General features: G+C 38.4%; 1 protein-coding gene across 2 annotated transcripts; it reads right to left on the bottom strand.

Moving 5' to 3' along the window:
- Window positions 1-1,337: 1,337 nt before the first annotated feature.
- Window positions 1,338-21,191, bottom strand: LOC139115379 (uncharacterized). Of its 2 annotated transcripts, none has more exons than XM_070677448.1 (4): window positions 21,021-21,191; window positions 5,760-6,324; window positions 3,356-3,484; window positions 1,338-2,639 (listed from the first exon to the last, which is right to left on the bottom strand). In XM_070677448.1, exons 1-4 carry the CDS (start codon window positions 21,045-21,047, stop codon window positions 2,467-2,469), a joined length of 894 nt encoding a protein of 297 aa, XP_070533549.1. In that variant the 5' UTR covers window positions 21,048-21,191; the 3' UTR covers window positions 1,338-2,466. The 2 variants fall into 2 exon arrangements, with proteins under 2 accessions (XP_070533549.1, XP_070533550.1); XM_070677449.1 differs by lacking the exon at window positions 21,021-21,191 and adding an exon at window positions 12,939-13,215.
- Between the last annotated feature and the right edge of the window lie 34 nt (window positions 21,192-21,225).

Below are 21,225 nucleotides of genomic sequence, written 5' to 3'. Positions count from 1 at the left end.
TCTTAGCAATGTAACAGTACGGTAATTTTTTTCATGTTTTCTTGCCATTTTCCGAAGATCGTTGTCAAAACTGCCACACATCTGTTACATGATATCATCTGCTTGGAAAACTGATACAGAGGGCTTTTGTGGCAAATACAGAAAGATCAGTTTATATTTCACGTGTTCCACTCAATGAAAAGCATGGAATCACGACACATTTATTTAGCAGTGTACGAAGACTGAAGAATATGGCTAGTTTAATTGTTTCAATATTGTCTTAGGGGGTATGCTTAATTATTCACCATGAAGGGCATCCTTAAGTTGGCATTGATTTCTATCATGGGGGAAATACAGCCCAGAGTTCTTCACATGTGTCATCACACTAGACTGAAAGATTCGTTGCTCGAGGACGCTCCTTACACTCTCCTCTTAAGGTAAAGGGCGACGAATTTGGACGCGCACGCGCTTTAGAACGTCGCAAATGGGTTATTTTGTAGCGCATGTTTTAACATCACCTGTCATTGTTGAAATGCGCCTTTACCTAATTTTTTGACCCAGTGTCTTAGAAATACACTGACCTATAACCTTGTCATATTTTGACCCCTAGGAAGCTGTTTTTATTCAATATGAGCGAAAAATTAACATTTCTCTCCCATTTATATTGTGCAAATTACCCATTCACCTGGAGATATTGTAAAAAGTAGCGTGGTGACACCCTTTTATTAAAAGTGTAACTAAATGGTATTATGTCAGGAGTTTATTCGCCAAGTTTGGTTAAAATGACACCATTCAAAGCGACAGGAAGAAAGTTCGAAAATTATGTAGTGATATAATTTCGATATCGTCATTTTGTAGTCGATACTTATGTTAAAATTTCTTCACAAACATCATGAAAACTATACATTCGATAGATATGGATCTTAAGTCTTGGTATTTATTAAAATTAACTCATTTGCTAGTCGTTTTATAATTGCTTTCTTTAGTTTAAGTGAATTATATCATTTTTATTTATTTCTAACGACGCCATAATAACATCCGTTCCATGGAAACAAGCGTGGTGACCCCCATTTTTTATTTCATTTTTGCACTTGCACAACTTCCAAGAATATTTGTGCAAAGTTTCAAGAAAATTACACCACAACTTAATTTTGACGTAATTCGTAGTACTTCACTCTCCTCTTAAGGGGGGAAGCGTAGAGAGCGCCCCCAAGTGACGGATCTTCCAGTCCACCATCACACGTGACATTTCATACAGGACCCAACAGTGTATATCTGGAGCATAACAGAATCTGACTGTCCTGCAGACTGGCTTATTGACTGCATTCATTTGTCAATATTGAAGCAACTAAACGAAATTTTCCATCTGCGAAGTCTGCTTGCTTTAAAGTTTTATTTTCTTCAATAAAATGATACACTACAAACCATTAAATTAAGAACAGCACCCCAAGCAAAGGAAAATTATTTCATTAACAATTCAATTATTATTACATTTGCAGCATATACTAATTAAATTTTAAAAATTTACCCCAAACGAAATTCTTTCGTACAGGGTTATTTCTCAGAATTGATCAAAACACTCAAAAATCAAAACATAATCTTCTGAACAAAACGAACAATTTTATACAAAGCTTACAACTGAGGAAATGAATACAAAAAAATCCATACAACAAATGAAATGAAACGGTGACTCAAAATTCACTTCACTTCTCCACCTCATTTGCATATTAATAAATTAATCCCCATTAGTTTATCATTTGCATAAAAATGTCAATTTCTAAGTATAGTAGTTACTTGCATATTCCACAGCATAGTATTTGACTTGATTGGCCATTTTCATATCTGCCTTAACAAACCAGGTGCAGAGAGAAAAATTGTGCGATGTTTCACTTTCAAACTATTTTTTTATGTAAATTATGATTAGATCCAATTCAAAGAAGAAAGTTTATATCAAACTGAACGGTGGAAACCAGCTCCTCATAATCATGTGAAAGTAAAAATGGTAGCCCAATCTTTATATTTCTTTGTTTTCAGTGAATATTTAAAATATCGCTTAAAAGAGAAAGCTCTCCAATACACAAACTTGTCTTCTAAGAGGAAGAAATTGGACAATTTGTCCAATAATTACAATTTAATTCGCAATGGTTTTCTTGAAAACGAAGGATTTTGGCACAGATTTTGCTGGTGGCGCTCTTCTGCCTAGCGTTTAGAATTGCAAAAAAAGAGAGAAGGGAGATACTTTTTTGACCTGCGATAGTGAAAGTTTCGCTTTCAAGGATGAGAATATTGAAACAAGGTCTGTAAATCCAACCTTAATTCAGAATACCACAGTTTGTTTTTTCTTTATAAAAGTAGAAAAGCACTTAATTTTTGCGATGACCAAAGATGTAATGCAGCATAGAACTGTGGTCTTCACTCTGTAAATATTTTCAACTTTCAAAGAATGCAAAGTTTGCATCCAAAGTAGTCAGTGATAGATCGTAAGTGTTACGATGGTGTTGTTCTGCCCTCAACGCTGGTTGATTCCACAGCGGTCTGTGAAGTGCTTTTTGGTACTGTCGATGAATTCAAGGTGGACCGTTGCACCGTTGATGACCCAATATCTGCTCCTTGAGGTGTGCCTTGGGTCGTCTGGATTTCAAAGCCTCCATGATTGTTCCCTGTGGGAGAATATAACAGGCACAGATTATTGCAACACGCATAACAAAAGAATACTCAACATATTCTTATCACAAATAAAAGTTGTAGTTGGAGATTTAGTGTTTATTAACTTGAAAATGCCTGGAACTCATATTTGATAAGCAAGCGGCTTTGTTGAAAATGCCAGATGCTGAACTTTTGGAAATAAAATGTTGAAAAGTGTTGGTGATACGTAGAGCACTCAATCACATCTCACCTGCACTAGCTCTGTCACAAGATTAAAAAGGCCGGTGGTAGCTATGACTTTACATGATTTTCCACTATTTTTAATGTCAACGAGACAACATATTCTTGGTCTACTCCTCAAAGCTTGTTAAGATACATAGTATTCAGCTTGTCAATCAGCCTGTACGTGTGTAGACTGCAACATTATGTTGACAAGTGAATTCTGGGCCGCACTGAATTCAAATATAAACGATTACAGTGCATTTTACACATACACCGGTAGATAAGTCGTTGATGACAAGTCGATGTTTCAACATGCTTTCAGGTGAAGAACAAGAACTTGTAACGGGTTAAACCCGATTCGAATGCACCCTGTTATTAACTAAATCAAGTGTACAAATCTCTCAGACACACGCTCGCGCCGGCTTTCAGAAAGCTCAACAGGTGTTCAGATAATATGCTCCAGCGCAAAACAGCGCCTCCAAACGATTGCTATAATGACAAGCTATACCTTCTGTATTTTGCCCTCCTGAGTTTATTCCAGCGTCTGTTATCGGGGGGTATTGGTTGCCATTGCCTCCGCCAATTATGGGATTTTCACTGTCGTCTTGGTCATTGGTCATTTGTTTTTGTCTTCCAACTGAAAACAAAAATGCAGTAAAAATTTGCAAAGAAATTCCCAACTGTGCAATGAAATAAATACATTTCAAATGTTCAAAATCGTTAATGTTGAAACTCAGAGCCAGCTGTTGGTAAAGATGTTTTTGCATGCAGCGACCTGTTTGTTTGTTGTCTGTTTGTTTGTTATTTTGTTTGTTTGTTTGTTTGTTTGTCTAGATTTATATTCGTTTCTCCGTCTTATTGCTGGCGTGTTTCTTTGTCATACATACATGTAATTGATTGTGCGTGATAAATAATTCCGTTTTCAAAATCGATGTAAAATATTGTTCCCATGCCCAGTGGTCACCATTCTTTAGGGACGGACCATTAGATCTTGGGAGGGGGGTGGTCACAATGAAAATTGTGAAAAAAATTTTTTTCAAATGAGAAAACTGTGCTAATTTTTTTTTCTGAGTAAATTTTCAGATATATAATTTTTTTTTAGTTCGACGCTGTCTGAGCATACAATGTACATCCATATCACTAGTGCAAATAAGATTGTGTGCAGTAACCCCAACATACATATGGCCTAGTACTGCCTAATACTGGAACAGAAGGAAATGAAGAAGTGATGGAATCAGAGATTGATTTTTGCACAACCAATGACTGGCCATCTGTCACTCCTGGTTCTGTAAACAATTCTGAACAGATGATTCATATAAATGAGACAAATCAGGAAAAGACAATGTCGGCAATGAGTTGGCCTTGCCCCTGTGTGATGGCATTGTTCTCCGTAGGATTGTTTTACAAGAGGGCAGAGATGTGGTGCAAAGCACCACAAGCGACCGCGCAAGCAGTCGCTGGGGGGAGGTCAGGACTCTGGAGGGGGGTGTCCCTCCTCCTGCCGTTGGAGCTTTTGAAAAATAGAGATTAAAATGGTGTTATTTTGTGGCACTTGGGGAGTATTTTTTTCAGATTACACATCTTCCTCTGAAACACGGTCTTCTTGCTCCTCCAGTAGCTTCCTATAGTTTTGAAAATTGACTATTTCCCTTTCTACTGCGTAGTCAAATGCCTACATTCACCCCGCCAAACATCATGCATATTTCATGATTTACAATAGATTTTGACAAGCTGAGAAGCTGTTTGCAAAATATAGTGAAATTTGAACATTTGTGTTTTTAGGGCAATTTTTGTCCTTTTTTGATCAAAACATCTATTTCTCTGTAACAGCATGATCAAATTGATTGGCTGTGTATAGATGTGGTGAAATTTCAATATTTGTCTTTTAGAGCAATTTATGCCATTTATGGTCAAAAATCTGTATTCTCTGAAAGGGCTTGTCTAATTTCTTTGAAATTTGCTACATAAGTCCCTTAAAGTCCATGTATGTTTTTGGTGGAAAATTCTTCAGATAATTGTCATTCAGCATTTGCCACACTCAAACGATTAATCAGCAGAATTATCCAGTATTTGCTATAGAGAAACCTTCAAAGTTCAACCCTTTTATTGTGTTGTGATTTGTTGTATAGATGGCATTCTACGTAGTATATTGTTGAATGTTGAAAAATGTGTTGCTGTTGTTTTTAAGGCTATTTTTTGAGAAAAAAGAACTGAAAATGTCTTTGACTTGATATGTTGTTTAATCATTATTGACGTGTTTCTACTAGTTCACCCATTCGTGCATTCATCATTGCAATAAAATGGCGCGAAAAAAATGAACCTAATGTGACCTGCATCTGTTCACCTTGATCTTAAAGGGCAAGTATAACTTTCTGTCTTGACAACCATACCATAGTTTCAATGTTTTACCTAGTGTATCTGCTTGGTTTGTAAGCAGGAAACAAGTAGAAAATAGGCTCTATAATTTGTAATTTTCAAGTGATCAAAATACAAAAGCCCTGAAAAGATAAGACGATCACCACTTCCAATATAGGGGATACAGTCACTCTAAATGTATACAATAAAATTAAAACTGTGCCTGGAGGGATGTACTAAAAATACAGAAGCTGCTTCCTGTCGGTAAAATCTAAAAAAAATTCAAGAATTTTGCAAATTTTTTTTTACACATTTGTATTCATATTTATTTTTCTTATTTTGAAAACTACTTTGAAGATTTTTTTTTCCTAACTTTTTGCTCTGATATTTTTTTTCTGTTTTTGACCAACCCCCTCCCAAGATCTAATGGTCCGTCCCTTACATAAATGTTCAATACATTCCATAAAGATGAATTTGTACCGTTGCCGACAGATCTTGATTGCATTTGATTATCCACCTGAACTCACTAACATCTGTTAGCATCTGTTTTTACTTACAGTGAAAATCTAGAGCCACTCCAACAGCGCAGGCGATGATTGCAACAACCAGGAATAGTCCAATCATGATGAATATTATGTTTCTCCGTCTTCGCCTGTACCTCACGTCGTCCGCATCTCTCTTAATTTTACCCACCGTTTCGAAACTATCAATAGCCTCCCAATCTGGTGGATTCGGTATTTGTGCTTTGTTAATGGTTTTGTTGATATTGTCCCCGAATTTCCATTTTGACAGAGAATACGAGTCCTTTTTAGACTTTGACAAATTATTTTTCTGTCGGATGGATTGCTTCCCCAGATTATTCATGTACGAGGCGTCTTCGGTTATATTCGGCGGACTTCGGGTTTTATTCGAGATCTCGATTTCGTTGTTCGGTAGTCCTCTCTTTTCAGGTGTGTTTTCATTTTGAATTGAGGCATCCCCTCTTGGAGTGGTTTGCTGGTTTTCTGAGTCTGTCTTCCGCTCACTGTTCGGAGTTTGATCCGGAACCGTACGGTCCCTCATATTGTCCTTCTCATCAAATCCCGCTCCACTATCACTCGTTTGGCCCTCGCTAGGTTGATCCTGTAAATTAACGTGTAAAATATCACACATTGAAATACAATATCAAAATTAATTTTTCTCTCAGCAAAACCATCTGCTTGGGTAATAAATTATGCAGTTCATTTTCCGGACCAGACGACAACCGCCCAGATAAATTTATGTCAGTGAATGCAGACGACACATTGTAAATGCGTTAACTTTGGAGAAATTTATTCAGAGAGTATATATTTTTCCGGGTTTGTTTTAATTTGAGGGTATTTTCGCCAGTACGATTGCTTATTCGTCACATTTGCTCTTCCATCTGAAAAGTATAAAACTTGTCGCTACCATATGCAGCCTTAGATAGTTGAGCTGAACACGTTGCTCATCATTTATGAGGAAAATTTTCACATAACTGCAATTGAAAACAGCTACAGCAGGTCATAGACAGGAGACAGAGAAACTACAAAAGATCAGATACAAAGACGAGCCTCGTAACATGAGGTTTATCATTACACAGTCTGTCTACTTATTCAGTGACAAGCTGTTGCACTGCTGAAAGCATACAATGATTGTAATAATTTCGCTGTCTGTACACACAAGGTCAATGTTTACACGCGCACTCGCCAGTTAAAGCTCAATATTGTACACACAACACCATAAAGCTGGTGTAGGCCTATTGACATGGGCGATGTGTACATATTGGTGTCAGAGAAATTACTGGTTGACTATCGAATCCCAAGGACACTCCCATAAAGTCTGACTATTTATAACGATTAATCTCACTTTATGAAAATTATTCAATTCTATTTGTATCCATTTACCTGCTGCAGTGTGCTTTTTGTCGAGCTGACGTGTTGTATGATTTGACGGGTCAAGGGTGGTAATTCTCATCTATCAGGGTCATTATTTATGCAGTGATGTAGATATTATAAAATCATCTCTTGTCGACCATAGGAAAATAATCATAACAACTGTTATTTTTCTTTCATCTATATAGAGGTCACGTCGGGGCAAATAGTCAAATACCGATTAATCTAAATAGATCTGCTGTATTAATCTTTCTAGCTTTTTAGAGATTTATTAGTATAATAATAGATGATAGTTCGACTACCCTTCATTAGTATAGACATGAATATATCCTTGATTCGAATATCTCTCAAACGGAAAGGTGTCCAAATATTGCGTCACTTCGTTTTTAGTTCAACCGACTTTATTTTTAATAGAACTCATTTAACCCCTTGGCGGACTCTCCACCAGCGTTCATCAACGCTTTGTGTGTTTCCACTTGCTTAGTTGTCATCGATACTTGCAGTAGATAGACAAGTATGAAATACTTCGATAAACAATACAACACATATTTATCGTTTGCACTTTGTTTAACCTTAGTTTTATAGCAAGCTGGTTTTGCTACGGAGCTTGCGCAGTGCTCGTCAGTGCTATATTGGTCTACTTCGTTTTTACCTCGCGTGCGCATGCGCGCAGCGAGGTTATGTCGCAGCGATGTCTGTCTGTCTGTCTGTCTGTCTGTCTGTCTGTTGGTCCATTTTCTCAAAAACGGCTGAACGTATTTCAGTCAAATTTGGTAGACATCTTCAGAATTCAAATGGCTAGAACTGAAAGGTTTTGGTGGGCGTGGCTTGGATATTAATGAAGTTATGAAAGTTTTAATTTTTCTGTTACGCCGCGTATGACAAGTGAAAACAATCGACTGTTTGAGGGCGCTGTGAAATGTGCTTGTCCAGGTTGGCTACAGCTGGATAGCTCTGGTTTCAACCACGGTCCCTCCGTGTTTCAACCTCGTATTGAACATTAAAAATATGATATTTTATTACTCATTCAACTCACTATTCAAGATAAAATATCGTTTAGCAAATTAGCTTCATCCTTGGTAATTGATTGTTTCCCTCGCTGCTCGATCGCCAGAAATGAGTACATACGTTCTTAGCCCTGCGTACGATGCTGTGTGTTCCGCTACAGCTATTATAGCCCCGCTCACCACAGCCCTGCAAAGACCCGTACGTAGAGTTGGTGACTTCAAATCCATTTTTGGACTTGACGTAAAAAGCCAAATTACTGCCGAAATTCAGCTTTCTTGGGCCCAAGTCGTATCCCTGCCTACCGCAGCTACTCGATCGCTTCCAAAAATGCCAGTCTTTTATTCTTTTTTCGTAAATAACCGTCGATGTCGGCAACTCTCTCGCTAGCCCTGCGTACGTACGCAGTGTACGCTGTGCATTCCCTGTGTGCGTTCCTAACACACAGCGTACACTGCGTACGTAATACGTTCTCTACCTAGCCTCATGGCATGGAAGTGCTGATGAATAATAACTTTGGGTCAAAGGTATTGAAGTGTCCAATGAGGTTCGTGCACAGAGTCCAAGGCCATGACCTACTTCATGTACTGCTGCACTGTTTTGATTTTGCTTCGCCAAAAAACGTATTCGTCATTGTCCATAGAAGTATGTTTGCTCTCCTTTGAGGTTGTTTGTGAAACAAATTCCGGGATAGGCCTTGGAATGCATACGATCGGCATCTCGGCAGTGCATGTAGCTAGCCGTACGAGTATGGCGAGAGTGTCCGGCTTTGGCTACGCCGCCTCCCACCTCCGGTAGGCGGCGTAGCCCCCGGCGTAGCCAAAGCCGGACACTGTCGCCATACTCGTAGGGCTATGCATGTAGCGTACCATGCTTGTGTAGGCCTAACTGCCGAGCTCAACGTGCATTCACGGTTGATACTCGTGTACAATCATGATGTGTTCAATTCTGATGAAGATTCATAAGTCTTAGTTTTGCAGTCTTTTTTCCGTACGATAATCCTGACAATACGTGTTACTGTTAGACGAGGTGGCCATTTTATGATAAGTTTCAATACTGCACAGCTACATAGCGTCACTATCGTGTGATCGAGGTACAGCGTTGTTGAACGGGATACAGAAACTCTGCAGAGGGAGAAACGATCGTTGACATGAACAGTCAATGTACTTCAGCACGTAGTCCGCAGATAGCGGATCGTGTTTCCGTAAATTAGGCATTGAACTTGACAATATAGGCAATAACCAGAATCATCGACCATCGCCTGACAAGTGCACCATAGTCAGCTGTACATGAGTTGCGTGGCGTGGTGAGCAGGTTCCCATGGGTATTTATTTTTTGAAACGCGTACTTCAAAGGTCACGAACTCATTTTGCTGCTACACGGCGCGGCACAGATGATTGTATCGTTTTTGGGCGCATTGAGATACTGTGAAGTAGGTCAACTCGTTCTACATGGCAATTATATGTGAAATATGCAGAATTTATACGCAAACGCGACCTCTGCCAGTTAAGAGCCTGCTCAGCCATTTGCACTTGCATCGACAGATATTGTTGGATCATAATTTTTCAAATGGTTTCTTTTCTTTTTTTTCATTGCGTAATACAGTGGGGATAATGTCAAATTTAGATAGATTGGATTAATTTCGGGAATAAAAACAATGTAATGTCATAAAAGCCAATACCCCAAGAAGTACTTTACAAAATGTGCACGCGAGGCAATTCAGTTCATATCTGGTTATCTACATTGGATTGAGCGTCATCACCCGGGTGTAACTTGCAATCTAAGAGGTTACAACATGGTTATGAAAGTCCTGTCATAATGAAACACGCGGTAATCAGCTGTTGGTCAAGTGCATTACGTACCTCCGATATAGAGACAAGTTTATTATATTCCTTGAGTTGAGTTTATTTTATATACAAAAAGATTACAGTCCGGGGTGTTGCTGTTTTGATTACATACACTGAAATTAGCATAGATGAATTCACTGCGTAATGAATCTGATAAACAAGCCGAAATAACGTTTTTGGTAACTTTTAAAGGCCACTATGTCGATCTTCTGGATTTGTTCAAGGTCACGGTTGATCAAGGTGGTGAACTAGTCTTTTATTTCAAACGGTGCCAAATATGTTTGTCGCTTCAAGTTCAGTAACTGTTGTTAGTGTGACCGTTAAAGCTGTTCAGAATCGTGAAGCTAGAGGTGCGCAGGTCTGTGTTTATCCTGTGCTAAACATGTTTACCTTTTCAGTTGAATGTGTGGTTCTTTGGGCATAAAAGTGTATTGTCCACCGTTTTTGTGTAGCAGAAGTTTCTATACACAGGAAGCTATGATTCTGTACCAACGTGACGGATACCCGCTGCCTTCTGCCTTTAGTGAGGGTAATAAAAGAAGACAACAGGACGATAGACATGAGCAGGTGCAAATGACAAATTCTCTGTCATGTTTGTCTTTGAAGTATTACAGTCGCCTTCCTTTAGAATAATTCACAATGAATATTTTTTTCGAGAGGAGAATGACTCACGTCGTACTCTCAGGTATGTTAATGCATGGGCATAGGCTTACATACATGGAAAATCAGTTTGAACATACTTTTTAATCAGACCTGGTCAGAAAATTGTGAAAATTGCCAAAAATATGTTTCGCATTGATTAAGTTGAAATTTACCATAATATATTACCTAAGTCAGGTCACGTGACCATAATCTGTTATTTTCCCGCCAAAATTGTATATTGCAAATAACTGAATATTCCAACCGTTAAAAATCAAAATATTTAAAATATTATGACAAATTAATGTAAAACGGGATGGGAACTTGTATTAGAACTAGTGGCAGATGCAAAATTATTGAATTTGAATAATATTCTTCACAAAAAAACAACAAATACAATATTTTTGACACTTTACATGAATATTTGAATATCAGAAAGAAGTATAGATAGAGTTTCATGAGTGCCATGTATTTTTGAAAGAATATGATAGATGTTGTTTCCAAAAGTGCAAAGAAAATCAAGAAAATTTAACGGCTTACGGTTGAATATTAAAAATAATAAAAACGTAAATTTTGGCGGGAAAATATCAGATTTGGTCACGTGACTCAACTCGTCAAGATTTAGGCAGACATTTTTTTAAAGAATTATATAAATCCAATAATTAGGCCAAATATCAATCAAATCTGGTGGTTTTTAAAGATAATTGATCATTTTCTTACTTTTGGGCTTGATGGGTACAAACACCCATGCATTAACTTACTTGTACTTTTGAACGCTGTTTTGTATTCTCTGATATGGCTCAGCATTTCAATACTCTTACGGAAGTTGTTATTGGTCAAATTTTGTCGTGTTTGTCCACTTTGTGTTTATCTTATAAAATGCATGACATCAGCAAATCACTGAAAAGATGAAGACATTTAAGAGTTCCCTAGGGAAGGGAATGGACTTTGAACATAATGAAAGTCTCAAACAGAAAGAAATGAAAACAATAAATAAATCATAAATTGAAATAAATAATTAATTATTAAATAAATTTATCAATTAACGTTAACAGCTCTCGACGAACAGGTCACAAAACTGAATGCGGATATTCAACGCTACATTTCAATGCTAAAGTTACCCAGTCTTTGTGAAAAGAACTTAGGAGTAGATATTGTCGGCCAACCCATATTTGCTTACAATTTTCCGCCCTATTTACATCAGTATATCTGGTTTTCTATCAGAAGCAAATGTGAAAAAAAGATATGAATTCAATGATTGATTGATATGCCTATGCCATGGCGGTATTGCATACTTTAATGTGACCCATCTGCGACTACGACAATACTTTCGGAAAAGTGAATGGCCGACTTCGAGCCGTAATTGTATAGCTTCCTTGACAACTTTGTCGGTCCAGGTAAAGTCCCGCCACACTTGTGTTGAGGACTGTGGTTCAGATCATCGTATGTATGACAATATAGACAGTGTATGACGCAGACTGGTTTGCGACAAAACCTCCTGGCATAGCATGGTTAAGTTTGTAAAACTTTGACAGAGCTGCATGCAGGAAGGTCAAAATGACACTGCCTGTTAAAATCGGCTGCTTTTATCCGACCGCCGTAGCCACAGTACACAAAGAGGTCATCGCTTCTCAAAAGACTCCCGCGTCACAAGATATCGCAGGTGAGATTTGTACACTGGCAGACTGATATGTTAGAGGACAAGGTGATAGCGGTACACATGTAAAACGTTCCAGTACGTGTATCTGGTTTCCTCTCCCTAAATGGTTCGGTTCACTTCAACTGCCCCTTAAAAGTTTTATCAATTTGAACTGCCAGAGAACACAAACTTATAAAGTCTTTGTAAAAAGTACTCAGTTGGTAGGTCAGTACCATAACCTGAGAAGGGATCGATTCAGGGATTGTTGGTCAGCCAAAATGTGCATTGTGGGCATAGGGTTTAATCTCCACATTATATTAGTGTAAAACTTTTGGCATTGTTCATTTGATAATACCATATCCGTAGTGGGGTGCTTCTTCATTCATATACTTCAACCTTCTAAAAGTTCAAAACCTAACTTATTCGTTACCGAATCTGTGGATACAAAATGCTTGTTAAAATTTTCAAAATTCCCTGAACATTGTCGACGGGGTTGATGAGGTTATTTTAATAAGCCTCCAGATTGCTATGTCTAGTCTGTGATTGCTTGTTGAGATCTATAGTTTTTGTAACAGGTTGATAATTTTCAGAATTTACACAACAAAGGGTAAACTTTCCACACATAAACCTGTAATCCGCGCACTACATCAGAATGTTAACGGTCAAGAATCAGATAAACCATACCGACTATGGATAAGCATATAAAGGCTGTACCTGACACAATGGATTTCTTCGAACGCCTTCTTGTGTCGCAACTCTATTCCTACTTCACTCTGTGTCTTACTGGGGAATAGCCTCAAGCTGTCTGTTGCGAACAGTAGTCGTACGTTGTCCAGTCCTTACCAGATATCGGAGGTAGCACAGGACCGTAATACTTTGTGTAATTGAAGACGAACACGCTGGTAGAATTGAGATTGATGGCTTTATTTACTGCACGGGAACTCAGCCCGAGTTACAACTTAAACTGTCTCATCATCGTCTCTCATCGTCTCTCCCTGAATGATGTCATTTCTCATTTATCACAATTTTAAGCTACTCTCTTACGTAATCTACCTTTACTCAAACGGAAATACACATTGTATTCTATTTACACACCATCTCGTGATACAAGAAATGCTGACTCTTCATGATATGTTGACTCTGCAAACTTACAGTCATTGTCGGCACTTTATTGCCACCTGGATAGTCGCCTTGAACATCACGCGTTGTACATGTGTACAATCACGTCACTTTCTTAAAGTAAAGATGCTGACGTGTAAAATGCTGACATGGGAGGTATTACAGCATAAATCAATATCATAAAACCCTGTTTGTGTCACTCGGTACTAGGTAGAAAATATACGTTCGATGTGAGAAATTTAAGACTGTGACACTTGCTATTAAGTGGACCGATCACGTCCAGAAAGTTGCAGCAGTATTCCTGTTTCGTACAAGACTGGCAGAAAGTAACCTTCTCAGCGCTTGTACCCACGTTGAATGAATCACAATCACAAACAGTGAATTCGGTGCACCGGTACATGGTACTGAAAAGGCAATTCTTCCAACTTTGGAAAGTTAGGGCCCAGAGGTCAACCCGAAATGACCTCTCTATTACCTTATATGGTACACCTACATGCACCTTCCCTTTCTTATGCAAATGTGCATTTCTGACGTAGGCCTGCACTGGTATCAATGATATCTTACCGCTATTCTTTCTCAACAATACGTCAATGAAGATTTAAGTGAATAAAATATATTGTCCTTAGAAAATTTACACACCCTATAGTTTCGATTATTTTTGTCTTCCGGTGTACTTTGAAAGTTCGTCGACTCGTCGCATTCAGAGATCGCGGCATGCTCACCTCGCTAACATTTTCTTGCAATTGACAGAGTTGCGACAGAGAAAATTTCGACAAATGTATGTAAAAAATTGAAAATTGTTGTGTTTTAACCAACCGGACTTCAGTTACAACAGCTTTGGCCATTCCGGGATATCTTATCTTTAATTTTTTATTCATACTCGTCTCCGTTCAAGAATCATGTAATGATAGATCTTATCAGGTTCAAAACATGGATAGACAAACAAAAGTTCGCATATAATGTTTGACTCCAGAGTAATTTCGAGTTTGCGCACTGAAACAGAGTGCAGCCAAAACCTCGGCCAGACCCAGAAACATAGACAACGCAGTATCACTGACAATTCATACACTGGGGTATCACATCAGACGGCAGTGCTGTATATAAAGTGAACTGAATTACGCTGGTATTGAATATGACAAAAGAGTTTTGCAATTGTAACGTCATCGATAATTATGTGTACAGAACATTTCCTTTCCTTTTTATCGCCAAAGTTCCTTATACTTCAATAGCTTACTTCCCCTCATGACTTTAAACCGGTAACTCTCGGTAGGGCCCTACCGAGAAAAATCGATGAAAATGGCGGAGCAAAACATAACTAATATGGTTTCTTTGTGAACAAAAAGTAGCAAATTAAAACAGCTGGTTGAACACCTCCAAAAATAGAACGTGCACGCCACATACTGTAAACATTGACTGCACGGTGACTTTACGTATACTATTTTCACCCAATTTTACGGTTTACTTTCCATACGTTACATCCACTCATTTCCCCAATAGGTTTTTCTTGAACATAGACTTTTTCGAAGTCTTACTGGAGCAGAGGTTCGGCGCGGCGTCGCCTCGGATTTGTACAAACCGTGATGACGTTGCCAGGCGATCGATCGACACTCCTTAGTTCTCATGCGTCATGGTATACGTTTCTCGTCCGAAAACGAAGCGTTTGTCATTGTATTCAGCGCCTTTTTGAATGATTCAACATAATGCATATCATGACAGTGGCAATAGCTATCCGCATCTTTGTATACGGGTAAACGATGCAGAAATCGTAGAAAATGTAGTTTTCTGCCACGGGATCTATTATCGGGGTTTTCCTCGGCTCAGTCATAGTATATATAGTGTACATCACTCTTGCAGGGAGTCTTGATTGAAGATAATAATGAAGCACCGTTTTGTCCAAACGCCGTCCTAGAAATGCCGCATTTCAGGAAAGAACGGGAAAAAATCAAAACAGTTCTGAAAGAACAGCAAATTCGCCTACTAGATGTCCAAATTATCGAGTGTGGTTATTTCAATGGACGACGGACATTTACCACAATGCTCAACGGCCAAGTCGTCTACCAAATTTTGTAGAGCTTTTGTCTTACAAACAATCCTTCCTCGTTCGACCTTAGTTCAGCGAGGCAGGGCTGTGTCTCCATTATAAAACGTAGTTTTCCACAGTTCTTGGATGGTAGTTGTAGTTTCCTTTTCAAAACTTTCGTTGTCTCATGAACTCGGCGCTGTCGGATGGGAGGGTACCGACGACTATTCCCCGGCTTCGATTACAAGTTTTATGGTGACCGAAATGAAATGTGGTGTCGATTTGTTGTCTTATGATTATTTCAAAAAGCTTCTGAAAAATACTTATTTTAGAAATCAAACCTGTTAATATTTAATCACCAAAAATAAATCAGAATAAAGTGATTTCATAAATTCTCCGAGCATTCGTTTCAATGTTCATCCCTCCTTATAAAATGGTGAGTTCTAGTATTTCGCTACTTTGAACGATCCCGCCAAAATCGAGTGCACTGCACTTCTACACTCTCCACGCAGTCGCGATACTATTCATTACAAACGCGTGGTAGTCAGAGTCAGACTGCTAATCACACTATGTCAGCTGGCTTTATGAAGATAGCGGTCACTGATGAGCACTAGAGGTAGCCACGGGAATTTTCTTTGCCAGGAATGAATTGGAGCTAACTGTGATGGGGATCGAGCGCGGACATTTGAGTGCAACTTATGGGACTGATTAGTACGGTGACCTCAGCTGCCGCCGGCGACGTTTGTCAACTCGACGTGTGATCACTGAGATCAGTATAAGTGACCCAGCACAGTGACGACCGAATATGCCGAAGGCGATTGCAGGCGTCAAAAAAATCCCGGTTTTGTCAGCACATTGGAGGCTACTTGTCTTTTTGAATTTTGACTTTGTTCGCTTTGTGTTGCATAGGCATGCACGGCTTTAGATCGGGAAAAAAAATGTATATCACTTTTGGAAACAGCTATAAAGAAGCGATAGTTACGCATATCGCATTGCGATGATTGCGCTTTCAACAGTACGTTGACTAGAGGGTAAAACTTGACATTTGAAAAGAAGATAGAAGATATACAGACAGTGTAGACAAAGTGAAAGATCATGCCAGAATTTGTGCTGGTACTTGTCCGTGGTCTCAACCCGAACATACCAGACGTACTTTATGCCGGGCATGAATGACAGTATAGGCCTTCCTGTCTGTAAAATGTACGGCTCAGGTAGGCCAACACAAATGAAAACGGTCCTTTTCAGGACCAACAAATTTTCCAAAAAGAGAACTACCGAATCAAATGTGTTTGCATGTATTTGTTATACACAGTGTGTGTGCGTTTGTATCTTTCGGTACGCTCCGAGTATTTGGTGTTTTTCCCCGCCTTGAACAATCAACGCTACGTACGGAAAAAGTAAACAACGTATCGCTAATGACTCATTTGCAATTTGCATATCATGTCAATCATGCAGATTCAAACTGAACATCGAACGTTATACCGGCGATATTACCGGCAAATATTTTATCCTTTTTCTGGTTCCAGACGTCATTTCAAATTTAATTTCGTCAGAAACCAAGTATATTGTGCCCCAAATACTTATACACATATCCCTCAATTTCCAAGAAAAAAATTAATCGTTAGATTTCTTAATTAACGGTTTTTATGGACGGCGTCCAGAGCGTACCGAGTACGTTTGAATATCCCACCATTATGACCACTCTCGTAGGTTCTCGCGCTTTTATACGGGAGTTGGGGCTTTAACAAACTCATCAAAAGTTATGAGAGTAAAGGTGACGAATATACACATGAACGCCAACGGTCGGCAGGCGTATTGAACGGTAATTTCGTCTACTTTTTTAATGAACAACCCGGCAACATAACAGTCTCCCATTATTCCAAACATTTGACAAATTTTAACTGGAATGCACATTCTGTACGTAAAAATATAGAAATATTTCAAAGAAATGCGATACCCCATTTTGCGTAAATTGACTTTATTTGTGCAGGCAAAATCTGATTCGATCAACTTAAAGCCCCTGTAGCTGTAACTCTTGAAATTTGTCGACCTGAAAAAGGCTTTCTTTTTTCTCTGATTTTCTTTAAATTCTGCAGATTTAAAGGATATAGTCTTTTACCACTGAAAAATTGGACAAGTAAATTTAAATTTTAACCGTTATTTTGATTTCCCGCCATTTTTAAAAATTGGTAATATTACAAAGAAAACATAGCACATGATGTCCCAGTGGAAAACATTCAGCAGTATGCATTATATTGGACTACTCTGTTGTTTCTGTGAAGATTCCAATGCATATATGCACTGCGTACTGTGTTTTTGCTTTATTTGCATGAGGGCGCCATTTTATGTTTGGGCAAACATTTATTATTTATCTTGCTCAAAATTGCACATATAGTCCAAGTGGACAGTTTCTTCAACCTGTATAAACACCCCTCAATAAGTACATTCCCATGAACTTGTTTTAGTTTGGAAGTAAAATCACAAAAATAATGCGAAAAAGATACAGCTATCGGGCCTTTAAATGCATTTTACCAACAAGTTCCCTAATGTAAGCTTTCTTTGCATCAACGTTGAAAGTAAATACTTTCCATAATTTTACAATGCCACTTTGGTCTTCGAGAGTAAGTCGGTGACTGTAACGTTATGGTGACCGTCAAATGGCCAAACTCTAAGCAAGCTGTGCTATTTTATTGATACAGTTTTGTCGTCACATAAGAAAAAAATTGTGACTGTGTTTGTGCCGCGTAAACATATTCGTCACCTTAACCCTCATAACATCACTGTGTTCCAATATCTTGGCATACATGATTAAACTTACACTATATTATTATTAATTTATCAAATTCATTTTTCTCTTTTAATGTATGGCGTGTGTGCTACTTTATTCATTAATCGTTTGCACACTACTTTTCGTAATAGACTGCACCGAGTAACAAATCAAAATGTTATAGTGCACTTCTGTTAAACAACGACGCCATCGTATGGTTATCAAATAATTTAGTGGAAAAACCTCCACATGCTAAGAACTCGCGCAGTCGAGCATTTATAGCTGTAAGTAAGTAGGTCTCTAAAACAAAATCAGTGTATACTTTTCTGATTATACTCGCATCCTGTCTATTTTTGAAACACATGCCGCAAAATGTGAAAAATTATAAACTGTTACTCAGAAATTACACGGCTAATAATGTGGCTTCAGAAATAATTCTCAGTTGATCGATTTGCGTCGTCTAATCACGCGTAAACAATATTAGTTCATGCACGGTCCGAGGTAGTGTCCATGGCAACAACGTGGAGGAACTTCAAGAGGCAACGACGTCAAAGGAGAGACTATTTATTACTCATTTAGTTGTTCAATTCATAACTTTTTATCGCTACATCATATATTAGACACCATTAAGGTAGAACGCACCTCGTGGACAGACATTCGGACTCTCAAACTTTTACAATTCTCTTCTGATATACCACATGTGGGGGTTCATTTTAAAGCTCTTGGTGAAAGAAAACTTTTCACCGGCTTAGTTTTTCGAAATTCGAAAATTTTTATTTTTCTCCATAGAGTTAACACAGGGATGGCGGCCATTTTGAATTTGTAATACCGGTAAATCTAGGGTAATTTGTTTCTCTAGTACCAAAATTTGCACGGTGACCCCCGATTTTTATTCTTGATTTTGAAAGAGAATGATTGAAAGATTCCTTGAGGAAAGTTAGAGCAAAAGTTTAAGTCGTTCACTTTCGAGGTGTATACTACCTTAAAGCAGTCCTACCTCCAGTTATGATTTCTTTCTATTGTCTTAGTGCTATGCCATACTTATTTAGGAATCTAGAGAAGCGTTAACAGCATTTTGGTAAATACTGCGAAAAAGAGCAGATATTTACGACAGCACCATTTTATAATTGTGGATCGACAACAAAACCAACCAGAGGTCGTGAGTTCACAAGGAATATACCCACAAACTTAGCTCAGAAGACTTCATAAGGAAGTGTAATCTGATTGGATAATTAAACACAGACGTACCCCCGTTATCATTAAAATCTGTTTAGCCACAAACAGCTCTGATGGGTCGATAATTGAACTGAACTTACAACCCAATTTACGAACCGTCGATCGATTTACATTGCATATTGCCTATTGTACATCTCCATCTGAATGGAGAGTGATTTATTTACTAGATCATTCCGTCATGGAAATAAAACTGAGTCAATGAGCTCGATACTTTCAAAGACTAGCATCTGTTCATACCAACACGAGAGAACAATATCCGTTCGTTCATATACCTGCACGAGAGAACAGCCATAATCCTTTTTGTCATTTAAGTACTTTGGTATCATTTTTTGTATATTTGACCTGTTTGAGCACGTAAATGCGAATTAGATTGTTGACATCGTCTTAACCAGTACTTCTATTTAAATGCACGGTAGATATCTGACAAAGGGAAAATTTTATTTAAAATTCAATTAATTATTCAAAGACTTAACTGTATCTTTATTTAAATAACCATAACCTTGATGTTATAGTCGTATTATTAACCTTATGCATATATGCAGAACTTGGAAAAGACGCGTGTTTCCCATAACGTTATAACATGTATTTATAAACTCTGGCAATCTATTTTTGAATGCTTCAACGTGTTTGCGATACACTGGGGTTCACTTAGAATGCATAGCGGGGATTATCTTACGGTTATGAATATTGTTAAATTGGACATTTTGTCACCGGAGCGATTGACTGTCGACAAAAATCGGAATTTCGCAACGAAATTGCCTTGAGTGTTCCACTGTGTTTTTTTTCATCAAATACAACGAACTGATACTATACATTGCTGGGGTTGCACTTATACCAGCAATTGTCAATCGCGCAATAACACTGTCGGATATAATACAGCTGACTGAATGAGGTGCGCAGTCCAATTTTGGTAAATGAAAAAGTCAGCTAATGTATTGCTTGTAATGAGAAAGTGGCATACATTCCAACCTAAATCCCGAAAGTCAATTGTTACTATTTTATTTTTTGTCAGCGATCAATATTTTTATTTGGCATTACTTTCAGGGTGTATAAAAAACCGATACAGGTATGAATCACCAGCTATCATGCTCGTTTCTATTTCATGTCCACGCCCGTCTCTGTCCTTTTCTCTGTACCAGTTCTGTCTACTGCCTCGGTAACGCACTGCCCCTCTCTCATGAATTTCCGCATCTAAGGTTAGGTATCGCGCAACTGCATAACAAACCGGTGAAATAACGACCGATAGAGCGCTTTGTAAACCATATTCAAAGTTAGAATTAAATAACGCCGACAATACATAGCGTGAAGACAGACGGGCTTGAAACCTGCTTACTGAATGTAAACACAATTTGAGGCCGTAGTACACATTTCATTATAGCCCACGTTGCCAAGCACAATATGCCTTGCTACACATTCAAAAACTTCGTCATTTTCAAATGAGTTACACTGGTTACAAGGAATTTCCTTTTAACCGAATTAAATACCAAACGGCGTGAATATAGCGATTACAGTGCGTAGTTATTTGTTCGGTGTGTACAAATTTGCGATACAGCTGTGCCGACTGCGCTAGCACTAAGAGCTATACGCTCTATACAGGTAGGCGTTACAGAAGAGTACGTACGGCTTGCATCGGTAGAAATATATCTGTACTTACGGATTTTTCACTGGGGATCCCGACCATGTATTCAAAGGAATAAATCCTTCGGAACGTTGAATCAACTGACCGGTGCTACGGTCGATATTGAGTGCCTGTTTTTTAAAAAACTGAATGTGATTTGCATAACAATTACGATTGCGTGTCTCCCACACATACGTACCGGACAGATCTGCATAGGTGAAAGTTCGTCTGCGCATGTGTG

Source organism: Ptychodera flava, chromosome 17 (assembly GCF_041260155.1).
Source record: "Ptychodera flava strain L36383 chromosome 17, AS_Pfla_20210202, whole genome shotgun sequence".
Taxonomy (NCBI): domain Eukaryota; kingdom Metazoa; phylum Hemichordata; class Enteropneusta; family Ptychoderidae; genus Ptychodera; species Ptychodera flava.
The sequence above is the reverse complement of the archived record's forward strand: the minus strand, read 5'-3'. Positions and strand labels throughout refer to the sequence as shown.

Excerpts from the sequence above, each read along its gene's own strand:
- LOC139115379 (XM_070677448.1), bottom strand. The coding sequence starts at position 21,047 with ATGGTCGGGATCCCCAGTGAAAAATCC. Across the intron at positions 6,325-21,020 it reads GGATCCCCAGTGAAAAATCC|GATCAACCTAGCGAGGGCCA; the intron begins GTAAGTACAGAT and ends GTTAATTTACAG. Across the intron at positions 2,640-3,355 it reads AGGAGGGCAAAATACAGAAG|GGAACAATCATGGAGGCTTT; the intron begins GTATAGCTTGTC and ends ATTCTCCCACAG.